General features: G+C 34.2%; 1 protein-coding gene across 1 annotated transcript; it reads right to left on the bottom strand.

Annotated features, from left to right (window-relative positions):
• Positions 1 to 2,469: 2,469 nt before the first annotated feature.
• Positions 2,470 to 4,287, bottom strand: LOC125495769 (transcription factor bHLH101-like). Its single transcript, XM_048640587.1, has 3 exons — positions 3,928 to 4,287; positions 2,693 to 3,058; positions 2,470 to 2,577 (listed from the first exon to the last, which is right to left on the bottom strand). The coding sequence occupies exons 1-3, from the start codon at positions 4,285 to 4,287 to the stop codon at positions 2,470 to 2,472; spliced, it is 834 nt and encodes a 277-aa protein (XP_048496544.1).
• Between the last annotated feature and the right edge of the window lie 13,048 nt (positions 4,288 to 17,335).

Raw genomic sequence — 17,335 nt, 5'->3', positions numbered from 1 at the left:
GGCCAAGGTAGCTCGGCCAAGGGAGCTCGGCCACCCTCGAAGCACCCGGGTCGGCCAGCAGATCGGCCACCCTCGAAGCATCCGGGTCGAAGCACCTGGGTTGGCCTGCCTGAGGCCACCCTCGAAGCACCTGGTCGGCCAAGGGACCAGCTCGGCCAGCCTCAAAGCCTTGACCATGTTACCCGGTCGGCCAGTGGACTCGGTCGGCCAAGAAAGCGGGTCGGCCCGTGAAGTCGCTTGACCGGCATAGTGGCTCGGCCCGTAGACTCGGTCGGCCAGCCTGGCATCCGGTCGGCCACAAGAAGCCACTCGGCCTTCCTAGCACCTGCTCGCTTAATCCGCGCAAGACCCGGCTCGGCCACTGGAAAAAGCCGCTCGGCCATCCCAGCACCAGCTCGGCCAGCCTAGCACCGGCTCGGCCAGCCTGGCATCGGCTCGGCCAGCCCGGCACCCGGTCGGCCAGCTCGGCCACGGGAAAAGCCGCTCGGCCACTCAGCGAGACCCCCGTGCTTGGTTAATCCTAGCGCCAGAAGATTTCCTCCGCTGCGATCCGGCATGAAAATTCCGCCAATCAACCAAGCCAAAATGGCGATTTTCACTCCGATTGCTTGGCGTGGGGCTAATTGTTTGGGCCCATTTCTTGGACCAGCCCACCTAGGGCAAAGTTACTAAAATGCCCCTACATCTAGGGAAGCCATCCCTCCACCAGCTGGAGGTGACCAAAATGCCCTCATTTATTGGGGCTCCTCTCCTCAATAAATAGGGGTTGTCTCACCAGACAAAGGTAAGCAACTCTAAGTTGCCAAACCCAGAGCATCTCTCTCTACATTGATCCCTTTCTCTCTCTACCTCAATCATTTACTGACTTGAGCGTCGGAGGGGCGATCCCGGGACCACCCCGGGGTAGGCTAACCTTACCTTTTGCAGGATTCCGATGTACGGATAACGGAGCTCAGACGTACCTTCATGGGGCCATATCAAGTTTCTCAGCACACATCAACACTCATGATCACCCTCAATTTCTTAGCAGAAACATGTCCTATTTTAATATCTATAGATCCGTTTAAGGTACATGGATGCTTTGTTGTTATAATTCCAATAATGATCTTAGGATCCTACGATTCTACGACTTAGAAGTATCGACCACAATTCTTCGTACTAGGATCTTAATATTGTAGGATCATTCGATCCTACCCAACCACAAAAAATACATGACAAGATATTAATACGATTCTACGATTCGATCATATATCATAAAAAAACATAAAGTAATTTTGCATCTTATATTTATCCTATTAGGTTTTAGTTGCCTGTTACTTAATTCTTAGAGTATTGAATTACTACCGGTACTATTTGCTAATTTAAATAAGTCATAATGAATATTTTTAGATTTTTAACATGAATTTTTCACTATATTATAGCATAATCATCTCTATTTTACTCAATTTGTAGGATCTTATAGTCCTACGATCCGATCTCACCGATTCAATTCTATCGATCTCTACGATCCAAAGTAGGATGCGGATCCTGATAACTTCACATGGATGGATAAATTTTATGAATGTTTGGAGTTTTGGAGCTGAGATTATACACAAGCATATCAACCCATGTATGAATTTTTTTAAGACTTTCAACTTTAGGAATGTCGTGGGGGTATGATTCATGATGAAGTATTTGACATCTCATCTAATGTAAAGGAACTCAAATTGAGCTAGAATATATATACCAAGTAATACTTGGTCATTAATTTGACAAAACTCTTATCTTAGATCCTTGATATTTTAAGTTTGAATCTTGCCAAGTGTGCGTGGTGTTTGGGAGCGGGAATTCTCTTATCATTTCCCTTAATCTCAAGATCCTGACTCGTAAATGTCAACCCAAGAAAATGAGAGACTGAGAGTTGAGGTTTAAATAGGGTCATTCTCTTATCATTAAAAAACAGTGAAAAAAACTGAGCTACAATATTGATATTTAGTTTCGGTTGAATGCATCAAGGGAACCTTGATTGGTCCATGGGAAGTTATGGATCATAGGTAATTTTTTAATTTCACTCTAAGGATGCATTCTTTTACCTCTTAAAACTCAAGTCTAGTAAAGCCTGATCATGTTCACCCAAGTGTAAATATAAGGTGAAATTATGGCTGATCATGTCTCATAAGCGCGCCTTGTTTAGTTAAGTTCAGGTGAAGCGAACGCTCCTCTAACTCTCAATATAAAATAAATCATTATATTACATTGGTCTCAAAATTTTAAAAGATAATGTACCATCTTTAAACCTAGGAAGTAATTAAGAGTAAAATGATATACTTATAGAAATTTGCATAGTTAAGTTGTTCCTTATTGTAGAGAGGATACATATTAATTTAACGAGGTTTTATCTAAACTCTGAAAATACAATTGGATCGATTGCAATTTACAAAATGGTTAGATATTTAAGGGCCAAAATGTGTTTTAGGTTGTTCCTCCACACTAATAATACACGTGAACTTGCTTCTGTTTCTGTTTCTGTTTCTCAAGTAGGGACGACAACAATGCTTCATTCACAGTATCGAAGTTTACAGTGTAGCTTCCTTCCATCTGTTACACACATATATAACTTTGAGATTAAGAAATAAAAACTCATCTAACATCTAATTATTTTCTGGGATAAGAGGATGTTTGGACAATAACATACAGAATCATAAAATCTTACCCGTAAATGTATATTGTAGAATGTTGTTCCTCCAAAGGATTGAAAAGAAGAAATGTCAATAACAGCATAACCATTTTTCTCAAGTAGCAAGATCACTTCAGACAATGATATTCTTTCAAATGCTGATATTTGGATCACCATTTCTTTATCACCCAATTTATTTGCTGATATTGAACATGACATTGTCTCATTACTCGTGCATATTTTTTGCTTTTTGTCTGGAGTAAAATCACTAGCATTTCCTTGTAGTGCTGAAACTTTTGGTAAAAGCTCATTCCTTTTACGAGTTAGATCATCCACTTCTTTTTGTAGCTCAGGTATATACTCAACCACCCTTACAACTGTCCCTGGAATGCTTAGTTTTTTCTGTAATAAAATTTCATGCATTATGGAAATCAATAAGTGCTTGCAAAAGTGGTAACTATCAAAATAATGTATGTTAGATATATTGTTAAATTTTCAATTTGCAACAATTTGACGTAAAGTGTGAGTAGAAAATGTCTAATCGTTGCAAATAATATGAAATGGAGGTAGTATTAAAGTTTACAGTTTCATTACTAAGTATATCTTGTTAATTAAACAAAGATGTGAAGGATTGTTTTGGTTTATAGAAAATCACATTGAAGCATTGATAATGTAATGAAATTTCATATTAAGTTTGGAGTACAATCAGTAAAAATTTAGTAACTACTTAATTAGTTACTTAGCATCAAAAAAAAAAAAAACTGCAAATATACTTGTTCATGATTTATCATTTATTTAGTTACTTACTAGTAAATCGATAATCAATAATTCCTTTAAAGAAAATCAATAACCAATAATAATGACACATTTTAATCTCTCTTTAAAAATTTTCTCACATATATTATAGAAGTGTGAAAAATCTAATAATATTTTACAGTAAAGATCTTATTCCATTTAGCTGAAAACTTAAGATAATCTTCTTAAAATTGTTCATTCTTATTTTAGTTTGAGGAACTAATTTGCTAAGGTTTTGATTTAGTTACCAAAACATTTCAAATTTAACCTAGCTAGAATTTTTAAAACAATCTTCTTATATAGAATATATACTGAACTAAGCTCGGGTTATATGTTATATTGGATGAACAAAAATTATGGTCTTGCAAATATAAGATCAAGAAGACAATATCAAAACAAATAAGAACGTTTTATAGTGTGAAGAAATCAATCGATACTATATAGTAGTATATAGCAAATGTTGAATTAAAGTTTACCTTTTGATCTGATTCAGGAAGCAAATTACGTAGAGATGAATACAAGTTGCTGATCTTCTTTCTTCGAACTCTTTCACTTGCATTATGATTGATTTTCTTGGATAATAATATGGGATTATAATCATTGTTATTATTATTATTATCAATAAAAGGATCCGTTGAACTTGTATCTTGTGGTGATTCACTTCGTTTAATATGATCATACTCTTGATGTTGTTGATAAACTTGAGCTTGAGATGATGAAAAGTCAACAAGAAATACAGAATCCAAGTTAAAATTATGAAAAGCTTGGTTGGTTCCTAACTCTATGGGATATTCCCAACCTAAAGAAGGAGGGTAAAATGAAGACATTTCAAACATTGTTATATGTTATTTTGAGTGATAATGTATGCTTTCTTTAAGGAGTTTGTCTTGTAAGAGACCGCCTACTTTTATATTAAAATTAGGCAATGCTAAGCCCAATATTAAAGCCCAATAGTGACTAGGTTAATTTATTTCGGTCACTAGTTTAATCCATTTAGTTACTAGGTCTACTTTTATATTAAAATTAGACCGTCTCTTTTAATAATTTTTGTTCTTTAAGTTATTGTAACTTTGACTTGGATTTGATTCCTTGGTAAGAGGGAAAATATTTCGATCTCTTCAATTGGTCATGTAAGTTTGGATCGGCTATATAACATATTTATAGATGCTTGTAGTTTATTGCAACAAAATATAATAAGTGAAAAAATAAAAGAAGCTGATAGGGAAGTACTTTTTGAGTTTTTTTTTTCCATTTTATATTACTTTTTGTTTATCAATATTGATGTGGGTGTTAGATTAGTTAATTGATGATAAATTAAAGGTCTTAATACTCAAGGCCTAATGCTAAGGAAGAGACCAATGTATGATGGATCATCGTACAAAGAGTAGTATTTGAATCAAATAACCACATATCAGACTGGTCAGTGCAATGCCAACATACTGGTGGTGGATCTTACGCCCAAAAACTAAAAGTGTCAAGTTTCGAATTTCCGACCTTTATATTTGAAATTGAAATCAATTACCTTTGATATCAAATATGCCAAAAACCAACACATGCTTAGATCAACTGGTAAGGGAGTTGTTCTAGCTTAACCAGAGGTTTCGAGTTCGAGCCCTGGGAACGGAGCAGAGTGTGTTGGGAGAGCTTTCCCCCCAATTGGGGCCTGACCAGGCTCGAATCCGGATTAGTCGGGATCCAAAAATGGATTTTGGAAACCGGGTATGGTTCAAAAAAAAAAAAAATATGCCAAAAAAATTATCAGTGGCCTGTCAGTCCCGGCCAACTAAGATTATCTCCGTCCTGATGTCAATGGATCCCCTTACACATTTTTTAGATTTCTTTTTTCTATTAATATAAGAGTATAATGGCACATAGTCCATGTGTTGCATCTCGTGCATGCTACACGATCTTGTTTTCTTCAGCGCATAATAATAAAAGAAGTTAGTATTTATTGATTATCTAAGTGATAAAGTAAATTCTAGAAAATTAAACTTTATTGGGTCATAAGATTGTAGGAAAGAAGGGAGAATTATACTTGTCCTATCTCCAACTCAAAATTATCAATTAGGGTATCTTTTTTTTTTGTTTTTTGATAAACCAAAAAATATAGTTTTTAGTTTCATGCTATTAGTTTTCAAGAATATGTTTAGTATAATTATGACTAATTTTAAGTTATTTATTCCTTTTATTTGATATGACATCTACATTTAAAAAACCAAAAAACGGAATTAAAAGTAATTTTAAGTAATTTATTCCTTTTATTTAATAAGTTTAGAAAGCTGATGGACATAGATTTTTTTCTTCTTATAGGTGCTTCATTGTAGATCACTTCTTTATAAAAAGAGTCATCTGATTGAAATTTATTAAATTGGGACTACTCTTTTATATATTGGTTTTGTTTAATTTGGCAATACTAGTTGAAAATAAACTAAACTGCTGATAAGATAAAACTGAAAGTGATAAGGTGTTGCGATTCGTAAGGTAGCTAATTAGCTTAATTATTTGGCAAAATTAGTTGTTTAACTTGATAATTATTTGAGAAAATTAGTTGAAATCAAAATTTTAAAAAGAATCTTTCAAAATTTGAGTAACTTGATTTTGAAAAGGTAATAATTATATTTTATCATTTAAGTCATTAACCACATGAAATTTCATTTTAGATACTCTCTAGCACCTAAAATATGTTAATATCTTATCATTTATTTAAGGTAACTAAAATATTTTCCAAGTATCTAGACAATTTACAAACTCAAAGGAGGTTATATTCTAAAATTAATTTAGGAGGATGAGTATCTCATCTCACATGTGGATTGTTCTTCGGATCTCAACTGTATCAAAAAGTATAGACGTCAAATTAAAGCTGTACAAATTTGCAAATAATAAAAGTAAAATAATTATTTTACAGTTACAAAGAAATACACAGGCTTGCTCTCTCTCAAGTAGGGATGGCAACGGGTCGGATCTGGACCGGGTCCAGGTGGACCCGGATCCAGATCCGTTTTCAGACCCTGGATCCAGATCCGACCCGGATCCGGCGGGTCTAAAAAAGTTGGACCCAGATCCAGATCCAACGGATCCTGCGGATCCGGGTCCAAAACGGGTCCAAAACGGGTCCGATTCATTTCATAATTTGACAATGTGTGAGATACTCTGTAGAACAGCTACCTCGAGTAGCCCATAATTTGACAATGTTATAAATGTAATCTGGTTTGACTTATTAGGAATGGTGATGAAGAACACAGGTATTTTTTTTTTTTTTTTTGACGGGGAAGAACACAGGTAAGAAGATAGTTATCGTTTTAAAACTTTTCTCATTATTAGCCAAGTGTGATTCATCAAATTGTTCAATTGTTGTTGCATCCACCTCTACTCTATGAAGTGTTGCTTAACTTTTTTAGCACAACCATACAAACAACCACCACAAATCGCCGGAAAATATGAAACACTAAGGATTAAAATAAACGCGCAGAACAAATGAAACATTAGGGATTAAAATAAAAGAGAGAGAAAGACCTAAGAAGCGTTGTAGAAACAGTGGAGAAACGCGCCGGAATTGGTGCAGAAAAGAAGCCGCCGGAACAGGTCGAGAGCGCGCAGCAACCAGTCGCCGGAGCTGGTGCGAAAACCCGTCGGAAGTTGGTGGAGAATTCACGCAGGGACCGTAGCAGCCAGCGTCCAGCAGTAGGGACTAGGGTTTTAGGAGAGGCAGAAGCTTTACGTGTTTAGGAATTAGGAGAGGCAGAAGCTTACTAAGTAAATTAGGGGAGTTAGACTTAGGACCAGCCAGCCCAAATATGTCGGCAATTTTTTTTAAAAAACGGATCTGCGGATACGGATACGGGTCTGTTATGCATATCCGGACCCGGATCCGTGACATGACGAAAGGACCCGAATCCGACCCGGATCCAACGGGTCCATAATTTTTGGATCCAAACCCGGAAAAACGGATCCGGGTCCACGGATCCGGGCCGGGTCCAGGATCCGCTGCCATCCCTACTCTCAAGGCTTAGCCCAGGCCTACAATTTCATATACCCTCCCACTCCCCACTCTCCGAATGACTCGATCTCCTATCTTTATTGAGATGGCTAGGATACCAAGATATAGCCAAAGATTATCCTCACTAAAAATACATGTATACAAGTTTTTAATCCTACATTTTTGTTAAATTATACTCTTATAATTACTTTGAATATCAAGATTTACCTAACAATTGTAAAACTCTCTTTTTTTATTATAGGAGTTCTATTCTTATTTAAAAGGAGGATCCTCATTTCTCATCATCTTTGCAAGGAAATTCTCCTCCTTACCATAAAAAACAAATAAATACTCGTATGATCGCTAAAAGAAATTCATCAAAAAAGAAAAACGTAAAGGTAAAGAATAAAGAAAATATGTGTACGCGAATAATTCCAAGAAAACTGGATCTTCGGATATTCCTTTTTAGCAAAAAGAGGTTTACAACAAATTACAACGAGTGTCAAGGCCGGACAACGTCGGGTACCTTTATACTTCTATAATACTCATAGCGATTGTGTATATGTATTAATGATAATTTATAGACAAATGAGTTTTAATTTACTAATTAAATAAGGAGCTAGATTGTACACCTATTTCCTGATGCCTATAATATGCACTGGGAAAAACATTATTTAATACTTTTAGTACTGTTACTGAGCAATTAGCGTACTGCAGAATTTTTACTAGTATATAGATATTATACTTAAAAAAAAAAAAAACTATTACATTTAAGTCATTGTGAGCAGCAGGTGATAGCTGATTCGTCTTGACATCACCTCCGATACTAGAAATTCTGTGATTGAGTCTCACCTCTTGTAAAAAGAAATCTCAATTTCCCCCGCTTGCAAGTGACTTCACCTTAACTTAAAAAAAATCGATCATTATTTCAAAATAAGTTCCAATTTTCTCTTTTCCTTAGATATAAATGTTAACTTTTGAGTCCCCACTCAAGTATGAGTAAAAAAATCCTTACTATTGTTCTATAAAAATGTAATCAAAACATATCTTATTTGTCAAAAAAAAAGTAAATTTTGTGAAAAAAAAATCACCTTATATGTTTTTTTTAAGCAAAAAGAAATATAGATTCACCTTCACCCTTTTAATGTTACACCATATGTAGCAAAATTTCCCACGTACATAATGAAATAGACTTCGACAGAAATTGCATGGATTACAAATAATACCATGAATCTTATATCATTGTATCATTTATTTCATATCATTTAATTTTCTTACAAAAAAAATGGTGGTTTACAGTTTATAACATCATAAGTTATGATAACAGTTACATCCAAGATTTATGATTTAATTTACCTGATTGCCACGTTGTGCCTAAAAATCAACGTAATAATTACATTTTTCTTTCTTCTATTTTTCTTCTTCTCCTCGATATCATCTAATTTTATATGTATTTTTCTTCGATTTGTCAATATTTGAGAATACAAACTGAACATCTATATTGACATTTGATTAACAATCCATTTAATGACGGGGTTTTCTATCCATGGCACCTAAAGCAAAGGATAAGCCCTGTATTACTTCTCTTTTAGCAAATTATATATCACCCATCTTAAATTCTTAAATAACATACAAAATTCTTCTAAAATTATATTCTAGTCATCCTTTAGTTTTCTTATCAATTTATCTAATTTAAGGGAGAATCTTATATGTTAGTTAAGAGATGTATAAATATAATTTGCTAAAAGGGGTGTAACATATATCTTATTCTTTGCACTTAGGTTTTAATTTCTTTAGGAGGGTGGTTCTAGGAGATTTCTAGGGTTTCTTGCTAGTAGGGTGATTCTCGAGGCTGTCTCGAGAGTCTTGCAAGCCTTATAATGGAGTCCACGTCACAATTTACTCCTGACAATAACGAAATTATTCAAATAACATCTGACACTTTGGGGATTGACAAACACCTTGACCATAATGATGATACACAAAAAACATTGAAGGAGAATCCCCTGGAGGAATCTGTCGAGTGGGATGATACAGGAGAAGAGGAAGAGGACGAAGAAGCGCGGATGAGTTTAGGGTTAGTAGGGAAGATATGGACTAAACACGACATAAACTCAAACGCCTTCATGACAGTGATGAAGAATGTTTGGCAACCAATCCACGGGTTAGACATCAGCAGTATTGGAGATAACAATTGTGCTTCAGTTTCACCATTGGAGGGATAAGCAGCGGGTTGTGGAAACCCAACCATGGTACTTTTATAAACATGTTATTTTGTTTGGAGATATCCAAGATAATGTTAAACCTTCTGATATGCAATCATTTGAATTACCCACGTGGGTTCGGATTTATAATCTACCATTCAAGGGTAGGTTAAACACTAAAAACGTTGAAGCTATAGGGAAAAAGATTGGAACTTTCATTAAAGTAGATAGTTCTGGATCCTTAGGAATTGACAAATCAATCAGACTAAGGAATGGTGTGGACGTAAGTATTAGATAACATTATATGTAAAAGGATAAAATATTCTGTAACTAGTCATAGGCCTGTATAAAACACTATATATATTGAATGTCACGTTAACCTACTCAAGGTTAACACAATTATTCTCCACACTTGTACATGGTATCACAGCCAAGGTTTTTCTAAATTTTTTTCTTCTCCAAAAATAATTTTTTTTTTCTTTCCTTTCCTGATGGAACTTTCGGCCGTCCCTTCCGCTTCTTTGGCCGCCACATCGCCGCCACCGCCGGCGTCGACCTCCGGTCCGCCGTTGCCTCCGTCGACGGCAACCACCGCTGCCACACAGCTGTTTGGTTCGTTCTCCTCGCTCCCAGGCCGGCCTGCCGCATGAACTCTTGCCTCACCTGTCGTACGCAGCTGCCGCCACAGCCGCGCCCTACTCCGGCTCGTTCTTCTCCCAGCCGTGGACTCCGACCGGCCACGTCACCTCGGCGCTGCACAACACCGCTTCCCCGGGATCTTCGTCACGTGCCTCCCCCGGTTTCCTCCCGGATTTCCGGCCACTTCACTCGGCGCTGCCCACCCGACCCCTTTTTCTTCCCTACCGGCGTTTACTCACGGTTTGCCGTACACCGTCCCCAAAACGTTGTCCAACCAGACGCCTGTCTTCACTCTTCCGCATTTATCGACCCCTAATCTGACGAACTTGGTAACCATTAATTTATCTTCTCATGAGGATGTGGAAAACGCAAATAACTTGCCTGCTGCTTTCTCATCAATATTAAATGTCAGGTTAACCTACTCAATGTAAACACAATTATTCTCCACACTTGTACAGTAAGAAAACCCTTGTTAATAAAAGTGAAAGTGAAGATGAAGAGTGGGGAAGAAGATTTTAGTACTTTCACTCATTTTCAATGATTTTGGCGGGCCGGGAGATGGCGTCATATTGGGTTTGTCAAACTTTTGGGATTTAAATCCTAGTCAAAATTTCATAAGTTTTCTCTTAAAAAAACATTTAAACACAATGATTGTTTGAAAACAAAAAAAAAAAAAAGGAAAAAAAAATGGGCCATGATGGTTGGCGATTATATGTTGTAAGGGAGGTTTTGATTTTTCCTTTCCAGAACTCCCTAATTTATGTGTACTTTACAAACCTTGGTTTAATCTCCTAATTTATGGCGAAGGTTACAAACTATTTAATTTTGAAAATTAAGTACTACATATTCTATTTTTATAAATCTCTATTATATAAGTGAAGGGGGGAGGAAAATGGTGTACCTTCACAAAAAGTCAATATACCCTTAATGATTTACATTGTCATATATATTAAATAGTCTTTTCTTCTTCCTACTTGCCAGATATATTGAACAAGTTAATAATGGAATTGAATTTCAAATTTTAATTATATATTAAATTAACGAGAATGATTTTCTCTTCTTAGATTTGTGTGGAAAACTCTGATCAAAAATTAAATTGACAATATAACTTGATTGAAATTACAATTCATACAAAAAAAAAAAAAAAACTTTAGTTTCATCTTAAATTATAATAATAATAATATCTCAAAACCTAAATGTTGATAATTATTAAGTAGGCAAAAAGGGACATGTATGAGCTGAGACAATGATTTACTACTTTCTTAAATGTTGTTTGAACTACATTTATTACACGGTGGAAATGCTTTGCGCGCTGAAAGCAACGTTAGCATGCACCTAAATACCTAATTAGCTGGGGCAAGTTTTGTTCTTTGGCCTTTGAATCGTCTTGATCTTTATAATCTTAGTGAATAATTGAATATGACCGATATTCCAAATTTGTTCATCAGATGGATTCAACCGATGCTATTGAATATCAGTAAATTACATAACTCACACTCACAGCATCTACGCGGCTGTATGCCTGTATGGCGATAATTCTAGACTAAGACAAGAATCGCGTCTGAATTGCAACATCCAAATATCTGTAAAATTCAAGAATTTTTCTTTCAAGGATACCTAGTCAGTCTTGTGACATCATGGCGTAATCATTTGAAGCTTATGCGTTTGTATTGAATAGTAAGGTGACCCTTTGTTCAAATTGTTGCCAATCCCGGCTTTCGTTAGCATATGAAATTAAACATATTACTCCATTCGTCTTTATTTTTATTTTTCTTTTTTTTTTTGGCTTAAAGGGAGCATATATTAGAATATACTATCTTTATACATTTGTGGTTGTGTTGTAAATTGTAATACTATAGCTTATTGTGCACCAAGCGTATGATATAGTTGGTTTTTAGGTAAGTAAGATGAAATACCCTATTTAATTGACACCTCGCTCAGTTCAGTTAGGTTGCAGGTCAGATTCTTTGGGAAGGAGGGAGATGATAAGGAAAACCTCACCCCCAAAAATCCAGTAGTGACCGGGGTTTGATCCTATGAGGTCAAACCTGTAACATTAGGTCAAGCCTTGCTTGGTAGTTGGTTTTTATTTGATATAGTCAGTCGTCTTTGTATAACATAGCTAATCACGTATTGAATAATCAACTTTTGTATTACGTGTAGTTACCTCCACGTATGTTATAGTCATTTGTCTTTTATATACCCCTAATTTAAACATAGAAATAACCTATTAAATTCAATTTGGGTGTACAAAATCCATCCACCAATCTCTAGCCAATAGGAGAGTTATGATGTTCCCTTATGAAAAGACTTATATACCCCTAATTTAAAACATGAAAATAACTTATTCAAATAAAAATTCTCATTCATTTCCTAATTTACAGTTATGCATAAGGTAAGTTGTAAAAAGAGAAAATTAACATAAAAATTTTTAAGATTGTCATTAAAGGATTACTTACAATGAGGAAATTAACATAAATTTTCCAACAATTGTAAAGCCAAAAAATACAAAGTCTTCTTTTACCTAAATATTCAGTAACAATTACAAAGAACATAAATTAAAAAATTTTAAAATTACCGAAAAAAAATATATAACTCGTCTTTTTATTTTTTTGATTTCATAACTGTCATAGTCAAGATGTTAGTCAAGTGAAACATGATAAGAAAAAGTAAGCATAAACCAACTTTTCTTATCTTCATTTTCAATCTTATATTTTGTAAAAATAAATTGTAAGTACGAAATATATATATACTTTTTGCATTAATATTAATGTTTTTTTACGATTAGGAATATTAGTGTTATTAATAATATGTTGTCGTACGTATCGCATACAGCCAAGTAATATATAATTGAGAACCATCACGATTTTTAAATCAAATAAGTCATTTTTGCGGCCATCTCCTTAGAATAGTCCAAAGCCTTAAATATTTTTCTTAAATCACCAATTTAGTGATTGATAGCATTTATAAGAAAACAAAATACTGTAACTTGGATCCATTGGCTAAACCTGCTCCAGAGATGCAAATCATATATTTTAATGTCAAACAGAAAGCTCGAATACGCATTGCTGACATCGCATCATATTAGTAATGTCTGCAACTCTGCATAGAATAAGATGCAGAAAAAGGAGTACAAACTGTATTCAAACATTATAATATATGGGCCCTGGCCTGTTTGGCAAATAGAGTTTAGAATTTAGCTGTTAGAGTTTATTGTTAGAGTTTTAATTTTTTGTTCAGCAGATTTGACTGCTGGTTTGACAACTTTTTTTTATAAATGTGTTTGGTAATAATTAGCTGATTGCTAACAACTTATTGCCCTTTGTTTGAGTAAAATGACATTTACAGACATTTTAATACAATGTGTAGTAGTATTATTATAGGCAAAAAAGTCATTGAACATATGTGTTCCTAATCCTCTAAAGAAAAAGCTCATATTAGGAGCTTTTTCATTTTGAGAGTTTTCATTCCAAAACTCTCTCTAAAACTCTATTTTACCAAACACCCCTTTTAGAGTTTTTGACTAGTTAAAACTCTAAAAATGGTCCAAAACTCTCTTTTTACTCCAAAACTCTAATTGCCAAACACGCCATGATTTCCTTTTCTTTTAAAGCAAAGCAGGCGATGTTTCTTAATTTTGAGTAGTTATATACTGCAATAATCAAAAGCTTGTGAAAGGAACTTTAAGAAGATACCAAGCATCTTGTATTCTTGTCAAAAGAAAAGGAAAAAAAGACCAAGCATAGTTGACATGATTACGTTAATAAATGTCGGATCGCTGAAACCTGGGGTTTGTGATTTAGCATTAACAATAAGATCAAATAATTTTATACACTACATGATTACGAAGAAGGTGACATTTGTTTTGTTAACTTTCAACTAATGACAAAAACGAATTGCCTCGCAATTCTTTCTTTTGTCCTTTTTCTTTTTCAAAACCCTATTTTTTTATCTTCGAAAAACTACCATTATTTTTACACTTTTAAACGATGTTAAATTATTGTTTTTAATATCACTTTTTTTCTATTACTAATTTCTTCTTGTTCATAATAAACTTATCACTCCCTCAAGTTGAGAGTTATTTTATTTGCCGGGTTATATCCATCGTAAAATTTTAGAAATCATATAACATAAGTTGTATCAACAATTTAACATTATTCACATTTATACGAATTATTTAAAATTTGAAAATTTACAACATAGAACTTGATACTAATTTGTTTGGTATCCATTTTTTTCAAAGAAATTTGAAATAAGAAACAATAAACAATAATAATAATAAAAAAAAGCCTTTATCTTTTGGTTTTCCTTTTCTACAATTTTGATACATTGGTAAGATTTTGTAGAATGTTGCCGCAGATTTCAGTTCTTTGTATACAAAATAAAATTGAATTCGGTGAAGTTCTACTCCAAAAGTATAATAAGTAAGGAGTTCGTATTGTGTCGGACTCGTCCGACACAATATTCTCGTCGGACCACTTCAGTTAGAAGCATTTGTGCTTCAGTTAGACGCACTTGGGTTTCAGTTGGTCTTTAGTTTTTTCAGGTAGTCTTCATTTTTTTCAGGTAGTCTTCACTTTTTTCAGTTAGTCTTTTTTTTTCAGTTGGTTTCAATTTTTTTTCAGTTAGTCTTCATTTTTTTTCAGGTAGTCTTCAAATTTTTTCCAGTTAGTCTTAATTTTTTTTCAGTTAGTCTTCATTTTTTTTTCAGTTAGTCTTCATTTTTTTTCAGTTAGTCTTCATTTTTTCCAATTAGTCTAAATGAAAGTAAGTTACCTCTAAATGAAAGTAACTTAGGTCTAAAATGAAAGTAACTTAGGTCTAAATGAAAGTAAGTTACCTCCAAATGAAAGTAAATTACCTCTAAATGAAAGTAACTTACCTCCAAATGAAGTAAGTTACCTCCAAATGAAAGTAAGTTACCTCCAAATGAAAGACCGTTGGTTTCACTTTTTTTCAGTTGCTTTCAATTTTTTTTTCTGTTGGTTTCAAAAAAAAATTCAGTTGGTAGTATAATTTCCAATCAATCTTCCACTAGTATTACGTACAAATATTTCTTTCCAACATAGTTCATCTAGTTCATCTCAATGGCAGCTTCAAATTCTCAAGATCAAGATCAATTAGAAAACGAGTTGCAAAAACAAACATGGTGGTTTGATAGGCCATTACAATTTCACGAGAGTTTTTGGTGTTCAAGTCTTGCTTTGAAAGGAATAATCCAATTCCAAACTCATTTTCAAGCTCATGATAATGATATCATTTTAGCTAGCCTACCCAAAACTGGTACAATATGGTTAAAATCTCTCCTTTTTTTTTTTGTTGTCAATCGCAAACTCATAATCAGATATGGACGTTTGTGGCTGTTGATGCTTGTTAATGAATCAGATAATGAATCACGACGTAAGGAGATGAGAGTACTGTAGGAGAGAGAAATAGAGGAAAGAACTAAAAGGCTGGAGAAAGAAGACGACGTGAAGGAGAAAAGAGGAGAGATTTTTCATTTGGGTTAACCCGTCTGACAGTAAGTATTTGGTCAGACGGTCTGACCCAATACTTTCACATAAGTAAATTACTTGTGCAAGGTTGTATCAAGCAACCACTACAAATTAAAATGAAATAAGAATCTTAGGTGCATAATAAGTTATTTCACATATGTCTAGTTAATTAAATTAAAGTTAGGAATTAGGTATGGTTTATATGACTAATTTCAACTACAATTAACCTTCTCATAATTATTTCAATTATGATTTTTTTTTTCTGAATTATGATTGTTATTTGTGACTTGAAATCTTTTGAACATGGCATAAAGCTGATTTTGAATTCACGTATCTCTCAATATATAAATGTTTTTGACGTGATTCAAATTGGAGGTGATAGCTTGTTTCAAGATATTTTTCAACGACGGGTCATATGCCCAATTCCGTTGAGAAATGAGAAAAGTATGATCTTTTTACAAATAATTGTCAAAACTGGAATTCCGTCTCGCACCCGACTAGGCGACTGAGGGACGCGTTCTTTTCACTGGTTATTTCAATTTTTACCCTAAGTTTATTAACTCGTCATTAGTGTTATACTAGGAGATTATTATAGGGTTTATTAGGGTTTGCTTATGATATAAAATGACACTTTTGGTGATCGTTATTTGACTCACACTTATAAGATATTAAGAATTTTAGAACTCCTTGTATACTACTACCTCTGTTTTTATTTAGTTGCAACGTTTTGACTTTCACGCTTGCCAATGTACAATTTCAAATCGTTTTATTTCTAATTGTATGTAAGTAAAAATTATAAAAATTTGATATTATGAAAGCTTACATCGAAACGAATCAAACAAGACCCCACATGACTATATTTTGTTTAACATATAAATCAATAAATGTGGTCAAATAAGAGAACATGAATAGTGCAATTTGTCAAACGTTGCAACTAAAAGAGAACGGAGGTAGTATTATCTTTATTTTTTTCTCCATTATATTATCTTTGTTTATCTTTTTATCGTTTTTCTCATTCTTATTATTTTTGTCGACTTATTCCGCATTAATCAACCATTACGCCACCCGTTTTTTAACAATGATTTATCTTAGAATAAGTTTAACTATAACAGTGTTGTTTTAAATTTGTTAAGTGACCTTGAAAATACGCTTAAAAATGTCCACAAGTGTTTAGGTCTAGCAGGCTAAAGATAGGGGATGAGAAAGTGACCGATCAAAATTTAGGGTGCTCTTTTAGGTTATTCCCACATGCAAAGAAAAGAGACGGTTTCGACGATGGTCAGTGTCTTAATTTTCATTCTCAAAGAAGCATTTAAAAGACAAATTAAATAAAGTACCTCACTACTTCAAACTAAAGGACGTTGGGGAATGGGGATGAATGCTATTTTTGAAAAGCTCTAGCAGGGAATTCTCATGCCCTCAGTTTTAGGCTATGTTTAGTTCACCTGAAATTTTCTGATCTGAACTTATCTGATCTGAACTTATTTTTTTTGATCTGATCTGGTCTGATCTGAACCGATCTGATTACAAGATCTTATCGTTTAGATTTTTCTCAATATATAAGAAAAAA

This window comes from Beta vulgaris, chromosome 3 (genome assembly GCF_026745355.1).
Source record: "Beta vulgaris subsp. vulgaris cultivar EL10 chromosome 3, EL10.2, whole genome shotgun sequence".
Classification (NCBI taxonomy): Eukaryota; Viridiplantae; Streptophyta; class Magnoliopsida; order Caryophyllales; family Amaranthaceae; genus Beta; species Beta vulgaris.
The sequence above is the reverse complement of the archived record's forward strand: the minus strand, read 5'-3'. Positions and strand labels throughout refer to the sequence as shown.